At 36.5% G+C, this 26,411-nt stretch overlaps 5 protein-coding genes, 1 long non-coding RNA gene and 1 other non-coding gene across 10 annotated transcripts; 3 read left to right on the forward strand and 4 right to left on the reverse strand.

The window, feature by feature from the left end:
• The first annotated feature begins 446 nt into the window (after positions 1-446).
• On the forward strand, positions 447-2,026 carry LOC113706570 (uncharacterized). The gene is made up of 2 exons (XR_003452049.2): positions 447-736; positions 1,428-2,026. It is a non-coding gene; the product is annotated as an uncharacterized lncRNA (long non-coding RNA).
• On the forward strand, positions 836-1,012 carry LOC113707532 (small nucleolar RNA snoR143). The gene has a single exon (XR_003452259.1). It is a non-coding gene; the product is annotated as a small nucleolar RNA snoR143 (small nucleolar RNA).
• Positions 2,027-2,388: 362 nt separating the features above from the next.
• LOC113707140 (uncharacterized) lies at positions 2,389-5,602 on the reverse strand. 2 transcript variants are annotated; one of them, XM_072063031.1, is made up of 2 exons: positions 5,300-5,602; positions 2,389-3,315 (listed from the first exon to the last, which is right to left on the reverse strand). In XM_072063031.1, exons 1-2 carry the CDS (start codon positions 5,351-5,353, stop codon positions 2,704-2,706), a joined length of 666 nt encoding a protein of 221 aa, XP_071919132.1. In that variant the 5' UTR covers positions 5,354-5,602; the 3' UTR covers positions 2,389-2,703. The 2 variants fall into 2 exon arrangements, with proteins under 2 accessions (XP_071919132.1, XP_027085103.1); XM_027229302.2 differs by having other exon boundaries at positions 2,389-3,310; positions 5,300-5,593.
• Positions 5,603-8,139: 2,537 nt separating this feature from the next.
• On the forward strand, positions 8,140-14,010 carry LOC113705330 (anamorsin homolog). Of its 3 annotated transcripts, none has more exons than XM_027227138.2 (9): positions 8,198-8,338; positions 9,363-9,438; positions 9,516-9,660; positions 10,664-10,824; positions 10,949-11,029; positions 11,211-11,370; positions 11,483-11,613; positions 12,746-12,820; positions 13,706-14,010. In XM_027227138.2, exons 2-9 carry the CDS (start codon positions 9,424-9,426, stop codon positions 13,742-13,744), a joined length of 807 nt encoding a protein of 268 aa, XP_027082939.1. In that variant the 5' UTR covers positions 8,198-8,338; positions 9,363-9,423; the 3' UTR covers positions 13,745-14,010. The 3 variants fall into 3 exon arrangements, with proteins under 3 accessions (XP_027082940.1, XP_027082939.1, XP_071919418.1); XM_072063317.1 differs by having other exon boundaries at positions 8,206-8,338; positions 9,363-9,397; XM_027227139.2 differs by lacking the exon at positions 9,363-9,438 and having other exon boundaries at positions 8,140-8,338.
• Positions 14,011-15,793: 1,783 nt separating this feature from the next.
• Positions 15,794-18,078, reverse strand: LOC113706763 (uncharacterized). Its single transcript, XM_027228749.2, has 2 exons — positions 17,176-18,078; positions 15,794-17,011 (listed from the first exon to the last, which is right to left on the reverse strand). Exons 1-2 carry the CDS (start codon positions 17,931-17,933, stop codon positions 15,898-15,900), a joined length of 1,872 nt encoding a protein of 623 aa, XP_027084550.1. The 5' UTR covers positions 17,934-18,078; the 3' UTR covers positions 15,794-15,897.
• Positions 18,079-21,176: 3,098 nt separating this feature from the next.
• LOC113706764 (putative disease resistance protein At4g19050) lies at positions 21,177-23,716 on the reverse strand. Its single transcript, XM_027228750.2, has 2 exons — positions 22,351-23,716; positions 21,177-22,263 (listed from the first exon to the last, which is right to left on the reverse strand). The coding sequence occupies exons 1-2, from the start codon at positions 22,913-22,915 to the stop codon at positions 21,239-21,241; spliced, it is 1,590 nt and encodes a 529-aa protein (XP_027084551.1). The 5' UTR covers positions 22,916-23,716; the 3' UTR covers positions 21,177-21,238.
• On the reverse strand, positions 22,950-24,365 carry LOC113705702 (putative disease resistance protein At4g19050). Its single transcript, XM_027227620.1, has one exon. It carries the CDS (start codon positions 24,363-24,365, stop codon positions 22,950-22,952), a length of 1,416 nt encoding a protein of 471 aa, XP_027083421.1.
• Positions 24,366-26,411: the final 2,046 nt, after the last annotated feature.

The following is a 26,411-nucleotide window of genomic DNA, read 5'->3' on the forward strand; positions in this document are numbered from 1 at the left end:
TTTCACTTAAATGAACCATACCAAACATTGGAATGGAATGGATAAGTTGAAAAGGCCTTTCCTTTCCAAGCCAATTCTACATACCAAACGAGCATAGTAGTTCCTACTGTATATTTTGATAATTTTGGGTAAATTGTACTAGTTTTCTTGCTGATTTCCTTGAATGCATCTTTTTTTTTTTTTGGCATTTTGAGATTGATCAACAACATACAAAATTTAAATATAATTTATTTATTTTCATAATAACAAGCGTCTATACATGACACAAAAGCCTATGCAATAAATTTGACACTTGAAAAGAATATCAAACCAATTCTTTGCAATAGATTACATAGAGTTTATTCAATCATCAACATCAACATGAACACTAAATAATATATATATATATATATATATATTTTCAACACTAGAAAAGGAAAGAAAGAAATGTTGGGATATTCAAAAGAGTTTTTGACAGATGCACCATATTCTGCTCCCCTAAACCCAGCTTCAATGACAAGGCCCAGGCCCATGCCCAGGCAACATCTATATCTCCACCCTTATCCCCACCCTTTTTCGCTAGGGTTTTATCGAGAACCTATTTCACTTCTTCTTCCCTCCGCTGCTCAAAACAAATCAATTCAATTCAATCTCAATGCCCACCAAATCTCTGCAAAAAAATGTCAAATGAAGATCGAAATCTCAATGCCCGGAGCCCATTTGGCTACTGTGGAAGCAAAGCGACGTCGTCAAACCGGTTGTTACTTGCTTTCCCAGTTGCAAAATTGCGCTTCGGCCAAGTTTCAGAAATTGCCTTTAATTAAGTTTTTTTAATAATTTGTAAAATCCTGCATATTTGCACTCATAATTATCATGGGCTTTGCTAATTTGAAATGGTAAGGCTTTTGATCCAAGAGTGCATAAAGGAAATGCTGAGTTAACTCGGCGGCGGCCAGACAACCGCTGAGATGGATCCACAGATGAATGCCCCCTTTTCCATACGGCATTTATCTACTAAATCCATCTTACATTATTTTATTTTATTTGCTTTCAACTTCTGATTTTTCGTTTAAGTGTAGTAAAAGTTAGGAGGTAGAATTTTTGTTTTAATTTTATTTCATTTTACATTTTTTTCGTTTTTGAATGGCTAATTGATTATTAATACTTTGAATCTATTGATTACATCTTGGTATTAAGCTATCTGTCAAGAAATAGATGTAAAAAGTTGTGGTCTTGTAGCACTTTATTATATTACTTGACAAATTGTATCAGTTGTTTTGTTTATATTTGCGGGAATTTGTACCCTGCATTGTTATGTTAAATTCCAAAGCAATCACCATCATGCCCTTGACTGCTAGCATCTTTACTGGAGGGCAGCTATGAAGATATGGAAGCCTCAAATGTGTGAGGGTAGAATATAGTTGTAACTGTTTATGGTTATCCTGCAGGTTTGTTCCTGGGCAAGCTCAGATTCATGATTAGGCGAGGTGGGGATTGTGTAGTTTAACAAAATCAATAAACCCTGCGATTGATTTGATGTACGGTTGAATGCTTGCAATGTGCACACAGTGAAAATCTTGCTGCATGATAAATCTGCACCGTGAAAGTGTGTGGGGGGTATGCAGCTGTGTTCGTCTGTTGTATTTCTTTGAACAACTGGCAAGTTGCAGGTTTAAGTTCTGAATCCGTTCAGCACTTGGCGTAAAGGAACAAGTGCTTCAGTGATCCCGGCTGATCTCTGCAATATTATGTTAATTGAGTTTACTAAGGAGCTTAGTGACACTCTGTATGATAGGTCCTGTATTTGTCAGAGTGTACTGCACCAATCTGATTAAATTCATACAGAATAGTTGAGATCTTATGTATTTGTTGGCAGTTGGTTTGGGAGCTGATAAATGGGCTTCTTACCGGTGAGAATTCTGCTGTGACATTTGTGCCTTGCCATATTCTTACCGGTGAGATCAGCCTTTACAGTCATACATTGCAAATTATTGGCAGATTATAAAACAATACAAGTAATAGAGCATGTAGTTGCTTATTGTGACCATTGACTCCGGTATTCCGCCAAAATGGTACCAATGTGTCTTCGGGAGCTTTAGCATTCCTATTTTCCAGAAATGCTCCGGCCGCAGGTGTATTCTTTCCGTGAAGAACTAACTAGCTCCCCTGAAACGTGAATGCGCATGTCTTCACCAAGAAATTACTGTAAAGCAGATTATCGCTTGATGAGGTCGTCTATATAAAGCATAAACAAAGGAAATATCTTAAACTTTTTGTGTTGCAAATTCAGATTTGGAAACCAACATGTACCAGACACCTCCTTGATGCAGCCATGCAGCAAGATTGCTCACAATGGTGCAGCAAAAGAACTGGCATTAAAAGATATAGATAAAAGAGGCTGAGCACCACTGACGAAGAAACTGCATGGCCCTAATTCCTCCCTTGTAGGTTCTAAGTAGAACGGATAAACAAAGGTTAGAATGTCGCTGATCTGTTTATGCGCTAATAGGCTTACATCCTTTGAAAAACTAGCAGAGTTTCCAAATGCCAAATGCCATCAATTTTAAACTACTGATTCGAATTTTACAAAATGAAACGAAGCAGCACAGCTAACTTAATACATCAGATTCTTGTGTTAGAAAACCAGTGAACTAGCCAGCAATTTTCCTCATAGGTTGTACCAATCAACGGTGCAGCTAAACTGAGTACATTTCAAGAGGACGCTTATTCGTCATCTTCTTGGGTGTCATCAGCAGCTAGCAGATGATTAAGAGAAACTTTTGGTTTTTTGGTCTGTGGCAAGATATCCTTGGCAGTATCTTCATCGCTCTTCCTCTTGAAGAATTCATCTTTCTCTTTATCAGGTTCTTCACCTCTGTCTGGAACTTCTATTTCAGCAGTCCCTGCATTCTCCTCTAAAGAAGAATTTGGTCGACCTTCTGAAAATTTTCCTTTACCATTCAAGACCTCCTTGCAGGGTGTGGTTTGACACTGAACCAAGAATGCGCGAATTTCTTCACTGCCAGCCAAATCAACTGGAGTTTTACCAGCTTTGTTCTTTGCATCAATATTTGCGCCTTTTTTAATCAAGTACTTGACAAGTTCCAAATGCGAACCTTGGGCAGCATAATGCAGAGCAGTCATTCCTTTGCGATTGTGTGACTTGATGGGGACTCCGAAGTTAACGAGAATCCTCACAACTTCAGTGTGACCCTTCTGAGCAGCAAAATGAATGGCACCCATATCATCCATTGCAGCAGCTCCAACATCAGCTTTTTTGCAGAGATATTCCACTACCTTTATTTGCCCAGACCAAGCTGCTAGATGAAGTCTAAACTCAATGTTCCTCAAGGAATACACAAGACAGAAAAGTCACAGTATCCACATCTAGTGATGAGAAATGATGTAAATAGCTGTAAGGCAGTGTTTGTTCCCTGTTTCTCATATATATTAATCCCCCGCCCCCCCCTCCCCCCCCCCCAAAAAAAAGGCTCAAATGGTATTCCTCTTGATTTCTCTGGATAAGCATCACTGATATATCATTTAAGATCACATTTTTTAAAAATGTTGCAGATAAAGCATAAAGCTCTGTAATAAAAATTAAACAAGCCTCAACACGTTGATTCTGTGGACAAGGAGAGGTTATTATAATTCTCAACTTGTTTTCTGAAAAATTCTTCATCCTCCACCCCACACACTGATTGATAATGACAGTTTTGTCAGGAGCCTTCAAGTAAACTTGCATGAAACTTCTAGTTACTATAGTTTAAAACTTTATGCCTGATTTTTCAAAATTTCAGTCAAGTGTGATCTTTTGTTCTCTGCGAAAACACGTGCTGCTGGCAGCTTGCAAATACCAAAATATCAAACAGGAAAATAACCACATCAACGTTTGGAAATCCTTTTGATATGTGAACAGCACTAAACTGAAATACTGAGTCAGGCCCAATTCAATAAAATCACTTAAAATAAAAAACCAAAGAACAGGATTTCTAGGATGCTCTATCTTCTGGAAAACTACTTATCTGCGGTACATATTAAAGAGGAATGAAAAAAGCAACCGTGCTTGAATGAAAGAGGCTCAACTATACTTTTTTTCTCTCACACCACTAGCTTTCAAAAGAACAGGTGATGACTTTGCAATCATTGTCATCTAATTATACCCAAAGAAAATGGGAATGGAAAACACAAAGGATAGCCTCTGTAGAAGACATCTGAAACCAACTTGTTGTAGAGTCTAACACTTCAAACCACATAAATTAGTGCTTAGCTTATTCCTTGATCAATTAAATATCAAGTTAGCTTCCTGGATTGTGCCAAAACTAAAAATAATACCCTAAACTGGAATCATTTAATATTGCTAAAACATTCAGTGGAGTCAAATAAAATTCTAAATTTGGTAAAATCGTAAGCCTCACAGGAGTACATAAAGATTAATAATTTCACACAAAAGAAAGAAACTTGATGTTTCAAAATGTCCTGGTTGGATTTCTCAACATACATCAATTTGATATCCAATCTGCTCTTGAAATATATTTGGCAGCGACAGTTATGGACAGGAACACTATCATCTCATCAGATGGGGAAGAAAACATTAAGGTTGCAACATAGAATTAGTGCTAAAACAAAATCAGAAGTAAGCCTCTGATGTTTGAATCATCAAGACAATTTTACAAATGGCAATCAATGCAGACTGAAATTCACAACTCAAACAATCCTAAATCTTCTGGGGTCCTGAGGCATCAGCTATTAGAGGTTTTGTCCCCCTAAATTTTCATCACATTCATAGGTCACCGAGGAAACATCAAACCAAACTGTGTTAGCATACTGGCAAATAAACAAAGAATTTGAACTTGCATCACACTAATTCAAGCCCTAGTTCTCCGTTCCATCACCTTTCCTCAGACAAAAAACCAACTCCCTCATTCCAATCCATCACATACCAAACTGGGATTACACTATTTATGTATGTTCTTCATTCTTAATTTTGCTAATTTCAAATACTCATGTCAAATTCCATAGCTTAACAGCTTACATCAAAGCCTAAAACTTCATGCTCCGCCAAAAAGGCTATTCAGTAAAAACCCAATTATCGCGCAACTTACTAGGGGGAACAGAAAAAAAACAACAACCAAACCAAATCAAACCAACCCTTAATAATGATTCTAAGAAAAAACCCACTTCAATTTTGCCAAGAAACAATTTGCAAAACAAATTATACAGGAAAAGAAACATCCAACTTCATAAAACTAAACAAAAATGCCATAGAAAACAACAGAAAACATAAATGGAGTTTTAAGGAGAAGGAAGAGGAGGATACGGGGTGCGGGAGTGCTTGTCTCTGGAATTGATGGCAAGAGGATTGGTGCTGCATATTCTCTGAACAGCCTCCAGGTCCCCCGATCGAGCTGCTCCATGTAATTCCTCATCTGCAGTGTTATTTGTAGCTGATGTTGCTGGTCTTGATGGTTTCTTCGGCTTTCCCATGCTCTTCGTCTTCTTCAGCCAAAAAAATTCACAAAAAACCTGCAAATTTCTGAGCAACAGAACTTGCAAGAAAATGTAAAGTTCGGCTTCTCTGCAATTTTGAGCTGTTTGGTTTTACTATTTAATATTAGTTAAGTGTAGCTGGGCTGGGCCTGTCCAGTTTTTTCAACGTGTCCAATTGTTGGATAGGAAATTGGTCCATTACCATTCTTTATATATGTGTGTGTGTGTCTATATATATATATATATATATATATATATATATATATATATTTGGCCATTCTTTTTCTTTACGGAAGTATTTTATCTTTGACTGTCCTTTAAACAAAAGTTATCCCAATTACTTATTTCTGTTAATTTTGAAATAATTTTTTTAAGGAAAAAAAAAACTCTTATGAACAATCTTTCGAGTCAACGTTATTAACTCCAAATCTCTGTTTGGATTTTATTTGCTGAATATTCTGGGGACAAGTCATCAAATTTATTAAACACTATCTTCTTTCACGACATTTACAATTTATATTGAGAAATATTAGTCCTTAAGAAGATATATCTAAATATTAATTATATATATATTGACATATCTAAATATTAATTATATATATATATATATATATATATATTGACAATGTATACTATATCACATTGAATGTTTGATAATTAATCTCAATTTATAATTAGCCGAATAGTCGTAAGATGTCATGCTTAAAGTGGCAAATGCATAAATTTTAGTTCACAAACATAGATTAGGGGTGGCAATGGGGCGGGGGATCCTTCCCCCACCCCTAACTCCCACCGTCCCCCGCCCTATCTCCCGGCCCTTGCCCCCCACTCCCCGCCCCATTTCCCCCGCAGTTCCTCGCAGAAATCAACTTATCATAAATATTTATTTACAATAATACAATTGTAAACAATGTTAAATAAGATTAAAAAGTTGTCAAGATGGAAATAAAGCATAACAAGTCAAGTTACATTCAGTGTGGAGGAAGGAAACCAATCGAAATAAAAAAGGATTAGGACCAAAATAGGTTGAAATTCGATAGCTTAGTCTTTTGGGGGGGGGGGGGCGAGTGTTAGAAATAAATCAACAATAGTCCAAGAAATTTCTTCAGTTGTTGCGACGGCCATTGTCACTGACTAGCGTTGTACTTGTAAGTAAGGGTGCAACTTTAAAAAATTTAGAATTGTATTATATATATATATATATATATATATATATATATATATATATATATATATATTTTATTATATGCGGGGGACGGGACAGGGATGAGGCGGGTGTATGTTTTCCCACCCCCGCCCCCGTTTTAAGGCGGGGGGAAATATTTTGCCTCCACCGCCATTGCCATCCTTAACGAAGATCCATTAGATTTCCCTGAATTCGATCAAATTCTTAAGTTTGGTTAGTCCAACTAGCAAGTCGGGTGGGTCCGGCTTAGTATCTGATTTACTGATCCAATAGGTTGAATTGCCAAATTTGGCTAAACTTAGTCGCCGCATGTCAAAAAAAGTAAAAATTTGTCAATAAAAACATTTTGAAAAGAAATTTGTTGACCTTAGACCACTTAACAAGTGCGTGAAAGGGCCTATTCCACCGTTTAATTTCGTAAATAAGAATAACAACATTGATTTGGTTAAGATTTATTGTTTTCGAAAAGGAAAGAGAGGAGGAAAAGATTGTTATTTGTCACAACTTCATCTTAGGTATTTCCCTAGTAGTAAATGTGTTTTTGGATATCAAGGACATCCTAATTCAAGATAAATTAGATTGAGGGGGGTAGGGTTGGGATGGATGGTAATTTGGGAGGGATTGCACACCGGAGGTACTGAATTCAAAATCTTTTATTTTAAAAAAAGTTAAATTAGATTGTGATTAATAATGAGACAGTAAATTGTGATTAATAATGAGACAGTTATTAAAATTACAACTATGTAATGTTAAAATAAAATGTTCCTTTTACCCACATTATTTTTAAAGCACCAAAATAGTTTTTTTTCCCCATATAGTGAGCATAATCATACAAGTTTGAATGTAAAATTTGTTGTGCATGTTAAGACGGAAATGACAACTAACAAATGTATAAATTTTGGTTCATAAAGAGAGGTCCACTAGATTTCTCCAAATTCAATCTTATTCCCACCCAACCAACCAGTCAAGTGGATTTTGTTTGGTGGCCAATTTACTGATACAATAGTTTGAATCACCAAACTCGACTAAATTTAATGACTGCATTTTGAAAAAAAATTTATCAATAACAATATTTCAAAAAACATGATCAGAAGAAATTTGTTGACCTTAGACTAGTTAATAGGTGGGTAAAAAAGGTATTAAAAATGGCATACTACTATGTTTCATTAGTTCTAGCTTGAATCATATCATCAAGGGCTAGGGGATGTGGGATAGGACGAGTCGAAAGAAGATGAAGTGTAAATGAGAGATCTTGTACTAAAAATTTTCCATCTTCACCAAAAAAAAAAAAAAAAAAGAAAAAAAAGACCATATCAGCAGAATTTTTGGTAGGTAGAGATATCACCTTTCACAAAAAACCGGTCTGGTCTGATCTGATCGTTTTAAGTTGGTTCAACCGTCAAGAACCGATACGAAGTGCTCTGCTTCATTTTTTTTTAATGGTCCAAACCAGGATTCCACGTCTGCCAGCAGTATTAAAATTAAAATTAGGAAAACAGCGGCAAGTTTTGGTGAAGTCGGCAGACGCCTGGCATTTAAAGAGGAGCAACCAGCGAGAAGAAGAAAGAGAAAGTCGGCTACCAAACACCCAAAACTGAAAATACTCTGTCCCAATAGAACAAAAGGCAAAACTACGGTTCGGAAATTTTTCAAGTGTTCGGCTTGTTTCGATCCACTGCTATGGTAAGTTCCGATTAAACCTCTCGCCTTTTGAATAGTTCTATTGTGAAATATGATTTCATGATTTTGTTTTGATTTGATTATCCTTTTGTTGTCTGTATTTTTGTAAACCTCTCTTGAAATGTTAAATTTTAGCGTTTTGAGCTCTACATACAAATAAGTATCTTTATTTATGTGGATTTTAAGGTGTAACCTTTATTGCTATATTATCAAGAATTTTGCGTTTTATTTTCCTTTTTTTTTTTTGTAGTTAGGATTGTTATTTAGGTTTAATCTAATACATTTGTTCTAGGCTTTTACTTTGGAGAACACAGAAAGTAATGGCAATAGAATTTTGGTCGATTTGGGATGGGAACCCCAATTTTTTTTTGGTGAAAAATGGGCTTTTTTAGGCTGTATTTACAAAAAAATGTCAACTCTTAACTAGGTTGTGGATTTCTTTTCCTGGATAAGAAGGCTTTGTTGGAGGGGTTTAGGGAGCAATTTGATTTTTATCTATTTCTTTGTCTGTTTCATTTTGATCTGATAGGAGAAAGAATTGGGTTCGGGAGCTTCAATTATCTAGGTCGTTCTGTTTATGCATTTCCTTTGTTGTGCCTTTCGTTAAAGCCTTCTATGGTTTTCCCATGCATTTTTTTAGGAAATTGTTTTATTGTTAGCATTTTCTCGAGCTTTTGGTTCTGCAAATATGGTCAGTTTTCTAGCGCTGCATTTAGGTTCTGGAACTTGAGATTTCTTCTGGAGAAGAAAGTAAATGTAAGGGAAAGCATTTTTCTTGTCTATGTTTTTAAGGAATAGGATATTGCCTTAAATAAGGAATCCTGAATCAGGAAATTAGAGTTTGTTGAATTTTTGAATGACAATAGAAGTACTTAACCTAAAATTTGATTAATGTGTGGAATCATGTAATGGAAATAATTGCTTTCTTTTTGTCTTTTCCTTTCTCTTTGTGAAATCAATGAAAATGGTAAAGATATGGTTAAATGTGTATGGTACCTTATGGAATTCTGTCTGTTTCTTTCTCTAGAAGTTTAGACATCAGAGTCAGAAGACGGGTTTAAGGTCTGAAAGCTTGAGATTGTTTTCCAATGGCATTAATGCTGGTACATGTCTTTGTTTGAGTGTAATACTGGGTTTGGAGTGTCAGTTGTGACCTTTAATTTGATCAATTTTTTCACAGGAGACATCGGGTCATGAAAATATACTAGCTCTTACAGAGCAAGTGATCCTGCAGTTTGGTGAAGTTTTGAATGCATTAAGGATGGTGAATAAAGAAGGGATTACTCAAATTGATCCTCTGATCATCACTCAAGCTTCATTGCAGAGTAATTTATTTCTCTTTTGCATCTAGTATTTGCATATCTGGTTGTTAGTTTTAGCTGTATTCGTTCTTTGGTAACTCCCAATTCTAATACTCTGCTACCTCTATACAGCAGATGATGCATATCACCTCTCATGATTTAGACTATATTCATTCTTTATTGATTCCACTAAATTAGTTAGTTTCACTGAAGCTTGGTGTTGCTTGAACTTGCTCACTGATGGTTGTGCACCATAGTTGACTGCTGCTGATGCTTTTTTCTTGTTCCCCTCCTGTTTTAAGAATCTTTATGTACTGCAATATTTTTTTGGGATTGTTGGTTAGGTAATGCACTGTGTTCTCTATGTTTCTTTTTTTTTCCTGCAATCTATTTATAGCTTTGTGTAGGTTTTCCATTTTGAGAAATGCTATGTATTTCCTTGTGACTACGCTCTAGTGGTGGCGCCTTTCGAGTGTATGGGTGCAATGTGTTCTGAGCTGGGAGTTTTGGCAGTCTATTTATACAATTTAGGCAAGGCTTCCAGCAAGAAACTCATTGTCCTAAGTGGGCATCTGATTGTGATGGATGATGGTTGGGAGTTGGGACGCCTTGTAATCATAAGATGGCATCTTCTAAACACTCGAGATTTTGTTTTCTATTCAAAAACCAACCGGTAAAATAATATTTGGGTGTATAGAAGTGAGTACGATGTACAGGTTTGTTTTTTGTTTTGTTTTTTATGCTCATGTTAGAAGAGATTGTCTTTGATGTAGTTGCTGATGCCATAGTACTATTGTTATTCCAATCCGATGTCATGTGGTAACTTAAATCTTTGACATTGGGCTATCAGCAATTTGTTGCCAATAGTTACCTTTCCAATTCTTCTGTGCCCTATCTGGAATTATTTAACTGATAGTTCATTGTCTTGGGTTCTGGTTATCTAGCATTTACCACCTAGAACCAAAGCTATCACTGTTGAAGTTGCGGTTGTTATCCGCTTGGTCTATTTACTTTTTATGTATGATAGGTTCTGTGCCAGTTGAATCTTCATCTATCGATGTTGTTGTGGTCATCAGCAAGTCATCTGAGTTTCCAAATGATGCGTTGTTTCTGGAGATCTCAAGAATTTTAAAGCCTGGTGGAACAGTGCTGGTGCACCTGACTTCCCAATCTACTCCTTTGCAAGAGGTAAGCTACCCATTGGTTCCAATTTTCACTCAGTTGAATATACTTCTTGACTGTTCATTTACCTTTTGCAAATTCTGAATTAGTAAATGATTGCTCGTGATTATTTTTCTGGGGAGTGTTGCAGACAAAGTCTTCCCTTGAGCGCAAGTTATTGTTGGCAGGACTTTTGGATGTAAAATCATCTGAAGCTGGTCAGTCTATTGGGGTTAGTGTCCTTGTACTGTTTCGATTTATCCCCCCCTCCCCCCCTCCTTGTCTTTTTCCATCTTCGCTCCTCTCCCTGCAACTTTTTGCAGAATGATTCTGGTGCCCTGGCTTTGTTTGCAAGCTTTTTGCCTTCTTCTGTGTAAGTTGTGCATCTGAGGTTTTGTGACACACTTGAACAGATTTCGGGCAAAAAGTCTTCTTGGAAGATTGGTTCATCCTTTTTACTAAAGAAACAAACAAAAAGTTTACCTGCAGTCCAGATTGGTGATGATACGGACTTGATAGATGAGGACACCCTGCTAAGTGAAGAGGATTTGAAGAAACCACAGCTGCCTGTGGGTAAGACAGCTTTATTCTAGCCGTGGCATTTCTGACGTAGCTTCTGAAATGTTTTATCCACGTGTCTGTATGTCTGATATTACACTGAGCTGCCAAAAATTTCATGCTGTAGGTGATTGTGAAGTTGGAAAAACTAGGAAAGCATGCAAAAATTGCACTTGTGGGCGGGCTGAAGCGGAAGAGAAAGTGAAGTTGGGACTTACTATGGACCAGCTGAACAATCCTCAGTCTGCCTGTGGCAATGTATGTACATATTGTTTAATTTCAGCAATTTCAACTAACTTTAGTTGACCTTTCTTGAGAACATCATTGTCAAAGTGAAGGTCCTGCATCTTAAGCCTGGTGGTCTACTTGACTTCTGTATTATTGCAATTTAACATGATTGTTAGAACGGAAGAGCATTCTGTTTGCATAGAAGAGTAGTTGTTTAGGCTTATCTTCTTGATGCTTCTTAAAATACTTGGAGAACCGATTCCTCAGTTAGTAGAATGCTATTCTTTGTTAATAATGGATTTCGTGGATTTTGGATTATTAAAATTATGTGAAACTCCTTAAATGAAACATTTGAAAAGATACATACATCTTTCTCCTACAAAAAGCTTTTTCTCCTCATGTTCCTCATTTTCTCCTCGAATTAGATGATCCAAAAGCGTTTCCCAGCTTAGTGTTAACTATTCTACCTTTTAAGTCCTCCTAAATATTCATTGCAATCATGTAAGTAAAAGGCAATGGTCAGGAAGACGTAGCTTGCAGCTTAAATTGAGAGGAACTGTTTATGGAATTAATTTTGACAAATACTATAAGTTAGTGAATAATATGGTTCGTTTGAGTTATTTTCATGCCTTACAAAATTTTGTTCATAGAAATATGACTTGTTAGATACTTGCAAAGAGGAAAGCTGAAAATTTGAGTGAATATTGAATTGTTTCTGAGGATGTTGCAACAGTATTCTCTCAGGCTAGAAGACTTTCTTTGCCACTCCTACACTGAAATAACACTTTCCATGAGGTCTTCTTATTATATTTTCTTGGGTGTATTCATTACATTTGGTGGACTTCTATCTAATTGGTAGGAGTTCAGATGGTCCTTCTCATTGTGTTTTGGAACTTAAGATCATGCTAAGATATTCAATGAGTTTTGTTGTATTGCTTAACATTTAGAATTGTTTCTTGTGCTTTTATTTGTTTCAATGGTAGTTCAAATCATTTCTAGGAACACCTTAGTAGAACTTAAATTTATATGTGTCAGCCATGTAGTTAAGTTGCAGGTGTAGTTCTTTTTGCTTCTTTAATAGATTTTTTGCCTTTTGACTATAATATAATTGTGTGTGTTCATCATTGTGTTTTAATGCAATACCAACCTGGTCATGATGCAGTGTGGTCTAGGTGATGCTTTCCGCTGCAGTACATGTCCCTACAAGGGTCTTCCTCCATTCAAGATGGGTGAAAAGGTAAATATTCAACTGTCAGTTACATGTGTTTGGGTATGCCTCCTTTTGTTTGCCAGTGTTACTTTCTTCCTGGAGTTAATTCGTCCTCAACTTTTAAAGTCTAGGAATTTTTTATCCTATATTAAGTTATCGATGTGTTTTTGGATTCACTATTGTACTCTTTGCCTGCTTACCAGCTTTTCTGTGTTGTATTATCTTTTTGTTGTTAGAGCTTAGAAAAGTATGTGTGTGAATTCTCCAACTTTTCTTAAGATGTTCACTGTTTTTTCTCATAGTTATTTATTTGCTGAACAGTTTATTACACTGAATTTTGAAATTGAAAAAGAATCCATAGAATACCTGTTCATAAGAATTGAGAAGCACCGCCGTTCCTCAAATCTTCAAAAATCTCGGACGCTTACTTATTCTTCTCTCCTTTGCTTTTCAAATATTCCTTCAGTTAATGCTTTGTGTGTTCATGGTTCACCAACATGATCTCCTACACTTTATGTACATGAAATCTTTTATGAGTAAAGTTTCAAATTTTACATTCTTTTCTTGATAGTTTCTTTGGTGTGTCAAAAACCAATACTTTGGTGCTATGGAGTTTTTGCAGAAGAGGTCCAAAGCGTGGTAAGTTGGTCCTGGAGGTTTTTTGGGGTGGGGGGGGGGGGGGTTACGCCTGAGGATGCCTCTATCTCCCTCTGCTCCCCAGGGGCGTTTTTCCTGTTCCTCACACTAGGGCGTGCACCTCTGAGAACACTTTCAGTACAATACTGGAATTATCTTTACATGAGCATTAGCTTTTCTTAAGATGTTAAGATGTTTTTTGGCTGGCAGAAAATCAATATAACTTCCCAATGCGTGAGAAAAAGAAGTGGACACTTACTGGGGTGTTTTTTGCAGGTTACTTTATCTCAGAACTTTCTTGCAGCTGACATTTAAATGTCAAGAAATTGAGGCTGGACATCATGTTGTTACGGCGCATCTTTCCAATGCTTAGATGTTGATAGCTCTGCGGTTACCTTTTGTTGAGGCTAATTTTTGTATATGTTGTTGAAACGATAGAGAGAGATTAAGCCTTGGGGTGGCTTGTTTGGGCAATTTATTCATAGTTCTGGTGATGCGACATTTTGCTAGAAAACCCAAAGAATACTTCTACCAGAGTACCTTTTAAGTTTTTTTTAATAATATTCTTTGGCTTCATTTAATTCTGCAATTGTTTCGAATTCTTTGGCATTGACATCTTTGTAATCTGCTTGGGCTTGAAGAAATTGAAAAAAATTATTTCTTCTGAGTTTGCTAACATCAATTAACATTCTACTATTAGTTAAAATTCACTAATGTGGTGCATAGATATTAGAGGTCTTAGATTGAAATGCCACTGAATGTGAGTATGTTCTTCTTGTATGTTATTTTTGAATTATTAGATGTAACTGATGTTATTAGAGGTGCAAATGAACGAGTCAAGTCGAGCTAAGGCTGTGGATTACTCAAACTTAAGCTAAAATATTTGAGCTCTCAAATTCAAATGTGACTAGATCTGGTTCAATTGAATTCAACCAAGCTTAAGTAATATAGATTAATGTTTTATATAATTTTAGGCAAGGGTTATAATCAACATTTCACACATAAAAAAAATCCTACATAAATAAATTGTGGTGAACTTTTGAGTACAATTTTGTCCATCCTCCTTCTTGCTTTTAGAGCAAAATCCTTGACGAGCTCTCGAGCCTAGCATATAGAGTTTGAGTTTGAACTTGTTGACATATTCGAGCTTTACGAATTTGGCTCATACGTGGTCAATGCGAGTTAGAGTTTGAATTTTAATTGCATAACTTGGTGAGTAGCTTGATTGAACTCAATTCTCTTTTAATTGCAATGTTGTTGAGTTATAATTCGCATATGTACCGATCCCATCAATGGGATTAATTATAATCATTTATAAAGAGGAATAAAAAATGTGTGACATGAAATATATATATTTCCTCACGTTTCTATTAGAGATTAATTATACTTAGTTAAGTAATGATTGTGATCCGTAATTGTTCATTTTTTTTTTCTTTTCAGATGACGTGTGGCTACAAGCATTATATTGTTGCTTCAAAAAATAATCTTAGGTTTTGTTGGCTAAAATCATGTATGAAAGTGATACGTTGCTCGAAACTATCATTAAACAGAATAAGTAATATTGTGAAATCACCAAAATCAAATAACACGAATTAATCCTTATTGTTTCTTTTTTTTTTTTTTTTTTTTTTGAGATGACATGCGGCTACAAGCATTAGCCTGTTGTTTCAAAAAATAAACTCAAGTTGTTGGCTAAAATCTTATCAAAGTGGTAAAATACTTGAAACTATCATTAGTCGTCGGCATATTCAGTGTATGAATGAAAAATCTCCAATAGTCTCATATTCTTCCAAAATCTCCAACTTTCTCCTAAGGTAGAGGATACTGCCTTTATTCCAATTTTATTTCACAGCAATTTTTGTAAAGATGACAAAAATACTCCTTTCAATTTCAAGTCTAAGTTACAAATCAACTAGAGAAGGATAACTTTGACATTAAATTAAAAAAAAAAAATTGACATAACAATATAAAATCTGGGAGTTGAACATCCAGCAATGGGGGCAGCAACACTCCTCTTTGGTGCATTGTTGAAATTCGAAATTTAGCTAGTAGAAATGGGCAATGTAGGAATTTGAAAGTGGGGGAGTTGTCTTGGAATTGGGAATTAGTTGGAAGTGGGGAAGTTGTCTCTCTTTGGGCAAATTTGTAATGTTAATTCCATAATCATGTGAACTTTTTAATCATGTGAAAAGACAAAATCAATTATTTCTACGTTTCATTCTAATTGTATTTTATTAAGTATTGAGTGGTTTTGATAGGAATGGAAGATTAGGAGAGTGCAATTACCAGTTATTGGAGCATTAAAACGAGATCTGTTGCATAAATTACAGACCAACAAAAGACAACACCAAAAAACTAGTGTGATCTGCAAGTTGACTAATTACTTTATTTGAACTTCCAAGCAATTCATAAGTATTATAAATGAAAAATCAGATATAGAAACCTGTAGTTCGTGCGATCCTTCATCATCACTCATTAATGGTTACAACACGCAATTCCCTTTGGCGGGCACATGTTCGGCAGAGATAAAAGCTGCACGATTCGCATTCGAAAGCCTCTTCCCAATCCAACCTCCTGTCGCTGCAGCTCCCACAAAAGGATTTGTATTTTGCTTCGGGAACATGAGTGAGGGGATGAGAATGATTATTCACATTTAGGGAGCGTCCATACTTCACACGTCCGAACCTCCTAATTTGGGGAATGCACCATGGATGCAATGAGTAGTCGCATTCACGGCAGTGATACATCCAACAATGTGGGTTGATTTCTGTTTCGCAGAGCACACAGTAGAATTTCTCAGGATGTTCGAAATACGGAGGATATATCAGGTGAAGCGGGTGCTTGTCCCATCTCTGTGTGGTTGTAGGAGGCAGCAGAGCACAGGCATAGCACACATAGACGTGGCAATCCTCACAAGCAAACCAAAAACCACCTCCACGTGTATAGTCGCATGCCGTGCAACGCATGAAAAGATGTGAACTTTGAAATGGAGTCAAGAGGTGCTTCTTGTGACCATCGTGTTTGACACTGCTCGTGATCATGCTAGCACTCGCACACTTTATACAAATGCTTAGTTCATAAGATTTGCATTTATAACAGGCAGCATTGGTCCACCAGGCAGCATTGGTCCAACAGCGACATGCCTCGCATTCAAAAATACCAACTGCACTCGATTTACAAGTCAAGGAGAATGGGTGCTGGGGATGCTTTGGAATGTGCAATTCAGGGGGGAGGTTAGAACAAGTTAAATGGACAAAGTAACCACACTCAACACAAGCGTAGTAATGAAGATCATCAGATGAGCAAATAGGTTCAATGCACACGTCACATACTAACAATGCTTTTGCTTCTTCCTGATCGTCACTATTAGCAGTACTCTTTATCTCATCTAAGTTTTGTACTTTCTGTGAAAGAACAAGCGGATGCTTCCTGTGTGAATCTATAAATATATTTTCTGGAATATTCGATTTGCCTGAGTCATTACCGCTACTGATCTCATCTTCCTTGAGAAGAAAACGGGCGATCAATTCTTGAGCCGCATTACTGGATGGTAGTTTCACCACATTTTGATCTCGTTCTCCTCTAGCAACCCACAAGACAAGAAATTCAGAGGATAGAATGCCAAAAATATTTCATCATGATTATGGTAAAAAGGTAAAAAACTAAATTTTTGGAGGGGAACAAACAGAGCTAAAGAGTCAACCATTACGTTAACAATAGCAAGCAAAATAAAGAAAAGCTCTTACGAGATAGGATATTCAATATCTTCACTTAGCTGCCCTTCATCCTCTTGAGAGATCACAACGCACGTAACATGGACGAAGTATCTGCAGGGGCCACAGTAATAGAGCCAATCGCTCGGATGTATCATTTCGCGACAAACAGGGCAACGTTGTCGAAAACTGCGGTAGTCAGGCGGAAGAGAATAAGCCAGTAGGAGTGGGTGATTGTGATCCTTGTGCTTCACAGGTGATGATAGCAGTGCGCATTTTCTGTGGATCCAAAATGGACAAACAGCGAACAGATAGGATGAATCTTCACCAACCTTACTGCAAGCATTACAATAGATATCAGCTGGTCTCTGCTGTCGAAGAGGGTGGTCATGACAATCGAGCTTAATTTCCCGCTGATCCAAAATAGCACACGACACATCGAGATCAAATTGGCACAAGGAACAATGGTAGGTGAAATACTTCCAACCACCTTGGCCACACGCATTGCAAGAACAACCACCCGAGAAATAAGTTGGATTCCTAAGAAGGACTAAGTCATGCTGGGAATGCATCGGGTGCCTAATTTGTCGAGGAAGCTCCGCACATCTTTTGTGGAGAAAGAAATCACAGCGGAAGCAGCAGTATGCTGTGGAGTCCGAGATTTGCTCCTGACACCCATAACAGACTGCTGACTTTTGATCAATGCTACCGTCATCGTTTTCCTTCTGCAATTCACACAGGATCAGAGGGTGTTCCTCATGACTGAAATGCTCAAGTTGTTTTTCTTCCATTTCTCTGATAACTGTCAGGATCTTGAGTCTGGTATGGTTCTTCGCCCGTCCCTCTCCAGCTGTGATGATCTTGTGCGCTTGCTTGGCATCTTCTCAAATGAGATGACAGAAAGTTCAACCGATGAATTCACACTAAATGACGACGACAAACTCCTTATCTTTGAACTGCTTGAATGGGAAATTGACTTTGACCTTTAGACATTGTTGATTTTGGGTCAATTATTCTAAATATGTCTAAAATTCGAAAACTGGGGAATCAAATTTATTTTGGTTGAAACATTATAGATCAGTTTAACACATGAGTAAAACATTAGGATTAAAACTATATTTTTCCTGATGATCAAATCTTGCAAGTGAACTGGCGCAAAAAACTCACGGTTGGCAAGCACGCCGCAGCACCATGTCTATCTCTAGCCTACATGTGCAAATGAGTATTTTGCAAGAGATTGTGTGTTAATCGCAAAAATCGCCAAATTCAGAAATTAATGAATACAAAAAGCCTGTAAAACATCATATTAGAATAAATTGCAGAATAGAAATTTTTGAAAAAGATAAATAAAGAGAACGTTAAAGAGATGTACAAGTTAGTGGCGTAGCCCAAAAATCTTGGCATTCGGGCAACATTTTATTAAACTATGTTCTTTAAGGCAAATTTTTTTTTATTGTTTTTATATCTCATTTAGTTTTCTTTGTAAAAATTTCAACTCCAACTGCATTTCCCATTTTCGAGTCGTTCACAATTTCTACTTCATTTCTTGAGTTGTTCAGTTTGTAATTTCCTTGTTAGGTTAGCGCATTTTTCTCCCCCCCCCCCCCCCCCCCCCCCTCTCTCTTAGTAAGGGAGGGTGAAACTTAAGAAGTGGGGAGGAGGAAGGGAAATTAAAATTTAAGATTCTATGGTTTTAAATCCCACACTTAGCCATTAGACTAATACGGTCAAACAACAAAACATATTATATCTAACTTCCAATTCGACAAAACTATGTTGAAAGTTGACACGGTATATTTTTCATGAATATTTCTATCACTCGTTGAAAGGGATAATTTTGGAAACCTCTCTTCAGGTTTCTAACTACATCATTGGCCTTCCTCCGGGTTTTGAAAATTATACTAACATCCCTTGATGTTAATTATCTTATAACATTTTACTCCAACCGGCAAATTGTTTTAATTATTTGTCATTGATTATCCATGACAACAAGTTTGATCCCATGATATATGTGATTTGATCCCAGATGGTAATCAACGAATTCTTGTATTTTTCTTTAATGTGTGGGTTAGTATTAGATTAATTAGATAATATAATAGATGAGGGGCAATGATGAAATCATGTTATCTTCTCTCTCCTAATATCATTGTTTAATTGCTGGTTGGACATAGATGTTACAATACAATAATCCTTAATGGAGGTTAATGTAATTTTTGAAACCTAAAAAAAGGCCACTGAAATAGTCACAAACCTTAGTAGAGGTTTCTGAAATTATCCCTTCTTAAAAATATATTGCTACTAAGACAAAACCTCATTGTTGAGTTATTGTTTCAATCAATCAAAAACAATTACCAAAGTGCATGACAAAAGCAGAAACAAGAAGATAATGTATGCCGACTCTCTGTAGCTGATGAGCCAATGTGTAGTTTACATAGTCCAAGTAAAACCAGTGGTAAATAGTGTCAGTAGCTGTAATTTGGTCAAAAATTTTTTATTTACGTCACAAATATAATTTCTAATATATATATTTTTATCTTTCCAATCACTTTTTTCATATCACAAAAAGTGTTGCAATAATTATTTCAAATAATATTTCAAATAATCTCCGATCCACACACTTGCATTGTTAAATCTACTTTAATGAGGGCAAAATGTAGAATTTGCCACTGTTTTTTTAAATTTTCATAAGTCCATACGCTGCTATATACACAACGGGTATGGAGGCAGTGGGGACAAAGTGTCGTTGAAGGTATGAAGTATAAGCAAATTTCTTGTCCGGGTTGAGAGCCATGTGGTTGAGAGATATGACTCACTAGGTAGATGATCAAAGGCGTATGAAGTATGAGCAATCGATTGCCTACGGAAGATGGAGGAACTATTACAAATAAAGAGTAGGAACTGTTACAAATTGGTAATTAGTTTATTGAGTATTATAAATAAATATTTAAAACTAATTATGGGTGCAAAATAAGTTGTAAATTGATAATTTAGTTTGTAAAAATGAATTTAAATGAGTTTACAAAAAGTTAAAATAAATGAGTTATAAATGGGTAATTGGATTATCCAATTCAATTTTTGACTCATCCATTTACACGCATACAATTAAATGGATATAAATAGGTTGACTCACTTATACCCATTACTCATTTTAATCAACCCAAATCCGTCCAAATTACCCATTTTGACACCTCTAAACAAAAGGTAGGTGCAGTAGCCCAATATTTACTGTATAGTCAGGCTTAGATACAATACATATTAGATCTAAAATTTTTAAATTTTGGTTGTTAGATTTGAGATTTCTCGTGTCGATCTCATCAGCACTCACTTTAATATTTGATTCCTCGTGTCTATCTCATCAGCACTCACTTTAATATTTGGGTTTAAATCAGTTCATTAGCAGATTTGGAAAAAAAAACAAGCGGTTCGGTTGGAAACTTGAATATATAATCTCAGCGGATGGATTTTTTTTTCTCATTTGATTTGAGGGAGTCTGGCGGATAGATTTGATGCAAGAGCAAATTCAAGGGCCGGAGAAGTCAAGCATTCAACGGAAGTAGACAAAAAGTGGAAAAAGTAGTTGCCTTTGATAAAGTGGCATCATATTCATTAAAGTCACGAGTCCACTGTTCTTCAACGGATTTGATGCAATAATTAAATGTCTACTGTTCATTGCTCAATTCTCTTCACACGCATTTGGACAACTTTTCCCTTCTTTAACATTCCCAACAAACTTTTTGTATCTTTTATCTGACTTTTCGCAGCCGGAAGGGGTTCCAATTTCAATCAAATTTCATTTTACTCTTGATTAAAAAGAGACAACTTTAGGATTGAAAGAGAGAATCTCGCGATGATTCGATTCTGGCCCAATAACTCTTTGAGCAAAAATTACGGATTCAGTGGGGACCATCACAAGCGATATTCCAGATCCATCAGATGATCAAAGGCGTGTGAAGTATGAGCAATCGATTGCCTAAGGAAGATGGAGGAACTATTACAAATGAAGAGTAGGAGCAAATATTGAAAAGAAAACAGAGTAAACGGAGACGCTAGGAATGGGCATTCATAGCTGGTTTTGGCCGTTTTGGAAGGTGAGAACTTAATGTTGCAGAAAACTGTAACTCTTTATTAAACAGAGAACCAAGTCTTCTGCTCCATTTTGCACCTCAATAGGATGAACAGAGATAAGTAAATGATTTGAGGTAGTATCCAATAAAGAAGGATTGCTGCCCAGGAATTCAACAAATAGTGAATCATTATACGATATTAAAGCTCTGCCAGTATTTGATACCATTCCATCAACAATCGAAAATGACCAATGTAATTCACTCGGCTTTTGGTGCCAGCCAGTTACCTTGTTGCTATCAGCAGCTTGAATATTTTTCTTTTTACTGGGCAAAGCAAGACACTGCAGCTGAGTCAAATTTGAGATTCCACAAGGGAGATTTTCTACTTGAGATATGTGAAGCATCTCGAGGTTTTCAAAGTCTTCCAAGCTTGGACAGTCATTAAGCAAAAGAGTGCGCAGGTTGCTCAAATTGCCTAAGAATGGCAATTGCGTTATTGCTGTTTGTGAAAGATCAAGAGTCTCAAGGTTGTGATGTACTTCTAAGGGGGGAAGAGCCTCTAGTTGTTGACAGGCCCTTAAAAACAGATGCTTAAGGCCTTTGAGATTTGATAAGCTGGGTAGCTGTTCAAGTAAGGTCTCAGAGAGGTTTAGATGCTGAAGTTTACTCATATGCTCAATGAAATCAACTCTTTCAATTGATATAACACCACTCAAATTTAGCTCCTCAAGATTTGACAGGGAGTTGAGGTCTGGTAAGCGTTCAATCTCAGCATTGGAGAGGATAAGTCGCCGAAGGCGAGGTAGATGCTGAAAAGATACATCTTCTATCATGGTCAAAGCTTGGCAGTTCGATAGATCAAGCTCTTCCAGCTTTCTCGAAGCCAAGCTCGGCAACTTCTCCAGATTCAGACAACCTGAAAGTAACAGCTGATGGAGGTTTTTGAGAGGAGAAAGGCATGGCAGATCTTTGACTTTTGTTTTTGACAGGTTGAGAACTCGAAGTTTTTCTAAACAATCAAAGAACTTTGCTTCGATTTTGACAAGATTACAGGCACCTGAAAAGTCAAGTATCTCTAGCTCTTTGGGAGATTCAACACAGTTCATGTATTTTATCTCTGAACAGCAACTCAAATAAAACTCACAAGGTTTGCTGATGTTAAAAGGTACCCAAGGAATCGCAGTTCCAGATAAGTCAAGGATCTTCAGACTGCTATTAATTTCGAATGACTTGTCCTGGGAATCCATTATCGCTGACCATGAAACATCGAGAACTTGCAGATTAGTTAGAGACCGAATGCTGGGCAGTCTATCCATGTTGCGACAACCACTAACTGATAGATGAGTAAGCTCCTTGGTTTCATGAAGAATAGGCAAGGATTTGATCTTGGTGTTTGAAAGATTTAAAGTTTGAAGTTTCGGCAATGATTTCAAGTTCTTTTCTGGAAAAGTTGGCAAGGAGGCAGCACCAGAAAGATCAACAACCATAAGTTTTTGACATTTCTTCAGACTCTTCAACTCTGTCAAATGAGACAAGCCCTTTAGAATAAGCCAGCGGAGTTCTGTAAGGTCATAAAAAGATTTAGGCAAGACTTGAATCTGAAGGTCAGAGAAGTGGAGGGAACGAAGTTGGGTCATTTGCTGAAAAAAGTTATCTGGTATACTTTCTATCAAGCAAGAACCAGATACTTCAAGGACAGTTAATGTCATTAGCTCTGCAATTTCATCAATCTTTTCTAAGAAATCACAGTCCCTGAGCACAAGAATGTTCAGTTTTTTCAAGTCGCAGAAGCAACGAGGCAAATGGCAATGATGTAATTCTGAGGCTGAAAAGACCCAGAATTTGCAGCTCCTGATTGTTCAGTAGGAGACTATTCAGATCTTGCCCGCTGAGACCACTCCCGTCAAGTAAAAGTACTTTTAATGGCTGCACTTTTTTATGATTGACAAGTGTTCTGATCACACCATCCATCAAAGTGACTTTTCCAATACCATGACAATAATTACTATTCACAAGAACATTAGCAAACCCCAGATTAGCTATTCCACCATATCCCTGACGATGATAGTTAATAAGTACAGTTCCGCTGACCATTTGGAGGAAATCATCACTTACTTCTTTCAGCATTTGACAGTACATAAGCTGCATCAAAACGCGGTGCCCCTCCTCATAAGCCTCCTCAAGACTGTTAAAAGGACTAAGATATCCTTCTAGTATCCAGTATGATATCAGCTCACAGTAGTGAACAGATCCATGGTCACGGAAGAAATGGCTGCCCTGCCAAGAAAAGTCAACCAAAATATGATCTGACACCCTTTCATATCCACTTGAGAGCAACAGGGTGTAATTGTAGTCATCACCACCCCATGCTTCTTCCAAAGCCTGTTGCAGATCCTGCACTTTGGAATCTTGTTGATGGTAACTTAGTAGGTTTGCAAGCAAGGCTACTTCTCCAGGTGTAAGACCTTTTTTTTTATCGATGAAGTTTTTAACTAAAAATTCAACAACTGAAATTTCAATAACTTTTGCCACAGCTCCTTGCTTTAACAAAGAAATTGACATTTCTGGAGTTAGACGCATCATCCCAATCACTTTCTTATCCCCCTGAGTTTGGTGCCTCATATCTTCATTCCTAGAAGTTATTAGCACCTTAAGTTTTTGCTGTCCATCTCTATCAGCAACTTCTATTGACGGCTGGCAGGCATTCTGCCGGATAAACTGAAGGACTTCTTCTAAGTCTCGATCCCCTTCTTTCATTTTGTTTCCTTCATCATCCAAAATTACAAGTATCCCTCGAAGAACATTACTAGCTGAAAGTTTTTTCTGCACCTTTCCTTTCAAGTCATCCAAGGTTTCCTCCTTACCATTGTCATTCTGTACCTGCTCGATATCATCAATTTCCAGCTCCGCAGAAGTCGAAAGTAGAGACAACTGATGAGCAATATGCTCATAGAGAGACATCTCATCATGCCTAACACTCAATGAAATCCAAAGCATAATGTCAACTCTTTCATTTGTGACTGCGAGGAGACCAACTTTTCTTGCCATCCATGTTTTCCCACTTCCTGATTTCCCAGAAAGAACAATGGTGGACACATTTCGTTCCATGAGAAGTTCAAGAATTCTTGTTACTTCCTGCTCCACGCTATTCTGGTCCATTGCCAATGTGCCACTCCAAAACACCTGTATTATGGTGCAAATGATTACACATTCCAGCAAGAAGGAAAGAAATAATACTATTAAAATCAAAACTGGCTATGGCATGAACTTTTGTTAGGAATGAAGCATAAAAATTATCACAATGCATGACCAACTGGTACCGTAATTTGTCCACCAAATACTTGAAAACATGCAAACATATATGCGCACATCAACATAAAGTATGAGTTCATTAGCTTATAAATGTAATCTTGGTTTTTCTTTATGTGCACATGTGCCTTTCTGTTAGCCATTGATCTATTATGGATATGCCCACCATCAATTCCTCAACAACGTAATGGGACTTGCTACCTCAACCTTGCCCAGAGACATAACAACTGTGCACCGTCTTCGTTATAGCTTCCAATGAATGCCAGATCTCTATCTATTATCCATATCTAATAGAAAATAAAAGTTTTTCTAAGAAAATTGTTATAGGATAATAGATGAAGCAAAGTGGTGAGAAACGTATGAACTGCTTAAACACAAGAAGGTTAAAATGTAAAGGCTAAAACTAGTGATGAAAAACAATGCAAAGAGAACATTTCCACAAGCCCATGGATTCTGGATACAAACTGTCCAAATATCTAAAACAAGCGACTTCATGGCTCTAAGGAAAGTAATGCAGGAGATACAAACAAGTGCTACAAGAAGATCTACACGGTTAATAATAAATTCTACAGTTGAAATTGCCACCATTGACAACTAAAAGTCCATGATCCCAGAATATTACAGCACTCTCTGAAGATCAAGACCGATAAATGTGACCAATATCGACTGTATCTACAACAATGAAGATTGAGACGAGTAATGGCCATCTTTTCCCACATTTAGCAGTCGGACAAACTAATCCAGACCACTCTTCCTCCAATTGAACCTTTCACACTGACACGGTCAAAACACACATAAGTTCCAGTTAAAATTTTCTCAGCTTAAATCTTTACTGATTTTCATAAGTTTCACAGGAAATTTTACGTTTGAACCAAATTAATCTCCCACCAGGTTTTCAATACAACAAGATTCTCAGCTACGGGGTAAAGGACACTATATTTTATTTTCCATTAAAAAGTAACTTCTTCCAGTTAAATTTTCACACCTTTTAGGATCATACTCCAGAATCAGTTATTTTCTACCCAAAATCACAATAGTTATTCAATGCCAAAAAGATCCCTCTGTATCCAGATAACAATTAACAGCATAGTTACATATTATATAGAAAACTCTGAACTTTCTGCAAAAGGGCATGCATAAAACAGCTAAACTAAACCATTTCAAGAAAACTGCTTGCTGTCCGTTGTTTGATGGATGTCTGAGAAACTAGAACAGAGCTTCAACAAAGAAAAATGTTCTGCTCTGTTTTGGCACGCTTGAGTTAGTTGACAAGACTAGGATTGGTATTATTAATAATAAAATAAATTTTTTCTCTTTTCTTTTAAATTGGGCCCAATGTCCTTTCATCAATACTTTTGGCAGTTTGCAGCTAATCGTTAGAAAAGCTTTTTCATACTTGTGCCAATTATTTTTTGAGTATTCCGGAGGAAAGGGTAGGGAAGGCACGAAGCAATCACTAGGGGAAAAATTTCAAATTATGATATTTTTTTTAAAAAAAAAGAGTTTTCAAATACTGATAATTTTAAAATATGGATCAATTTTTCTAAATCATGTATTTATTGGATGCTACTTTGTGAAAAATCAATATCTAGATGAATTAAAAAAAGCATTCTGTAAATTTGTTATTTACATAAACACATTCACTAAATATGATTTTCACCCCGTTGGAAGAGTTTGAAAAACATCACCGTTTGTTTTTTTTTTAATAAATTCTACTATTTGGGAATTCAGTCCAATCACTAGAGAACAATGTTCAAAGTCTAAAATAATTATATTTTATCACACATGATTTATATATAATTTTGTAATAGACATATAGAATTTATTCTATTCATATATTTCACAAAGAATCTATGTATTTATTAGCATGCCAAAATTATGTGTCGTGGTTTGAGC

Source organism: Coffea arabica, chromosome 8c, assembly GCF_036785885.1.
Source record: "Coffea arabica cultivar ET-39 chromosome 8c, Coffea Arabica ET-39 HiFi, whole genome shotgun sequence".
Classification (NCBI taxonomy): Eukaryota; Viridiplantae; Streptophyta; class Magnoliopsida; order Gentianales; family Rubiaceae; genus Coffea; species Coffea arabica.

Excerpts from the sequence above, each read along its gene's own strand:
- LOC113707140 (XM_027229302.2), bottom strand. The coding sequence starts at position 5,466 with ATGGGAAAGCCGAAGAAACCATCAAGACCAGCAACATCAGCTACAAAT. Across the intron at positions 3,311-5,299 it reads GACAAGCACTCCCGCACCCC|ACTTCATCTAGCAGCTTGGT; the intron begins GTATCCTCCTCT and ends CATTGAGTTTAG.
- LOC113705330 (XM_027227138.2), top strand. Across the intron at positions 11,371-11,482 it reads GAAACCACAGCTGCCTGTGG|GTGATTGTGAAGTTGGAAAA; the intron begins GTAAGACAGCTT and ends TTCATGCTGTAG. Across the intron at positions 12,821-13,705 it reads CATTCAAGATGGGTGAAAAG|GTTACTTTATCTCAGAACTT; the intron begins GTAAATATTCAA and ends TGTTTTTTGCAG.
- LOC113706763 (XM_027228749.2), bottom strand. The coding sequence starts at position 17,933 with ATGGAAGAAAAACAACTTGAGCATTTCAGTCATGAGGAACACCCTCTG. Across the intron at positions 17,012-17,175 it reads GATATTGAATATCCTATCTC|AGGAGAACGAGATCAAAATG; the intron begins GTAAGAGCTTTT and ends GTGGGTTGCTAG.
- LOC113706764 (XM_027228750.2), bottom strand. The coding sequence starts at position 22,915 with ATGACATTAACTGTCCTTGAAGTATCTGGTTCTTGCTTGATAGAAAGT. Across the intron at positions 22,264-22,350 it reads TTTTAACATCAGCAAACCTT|GTGCCTGTAATCTTGTCAAA; the intron begins GTGAGTTTTATT and ends TTGACTTTTCAG.
- LOC113705702 (XM_027227620.1), bottom strand. The coding sequence starts at position 24,365 with ATGGACCAGAATAGCGTGGAGCAGGAAGTAACAAGAATTCTTGAACTT.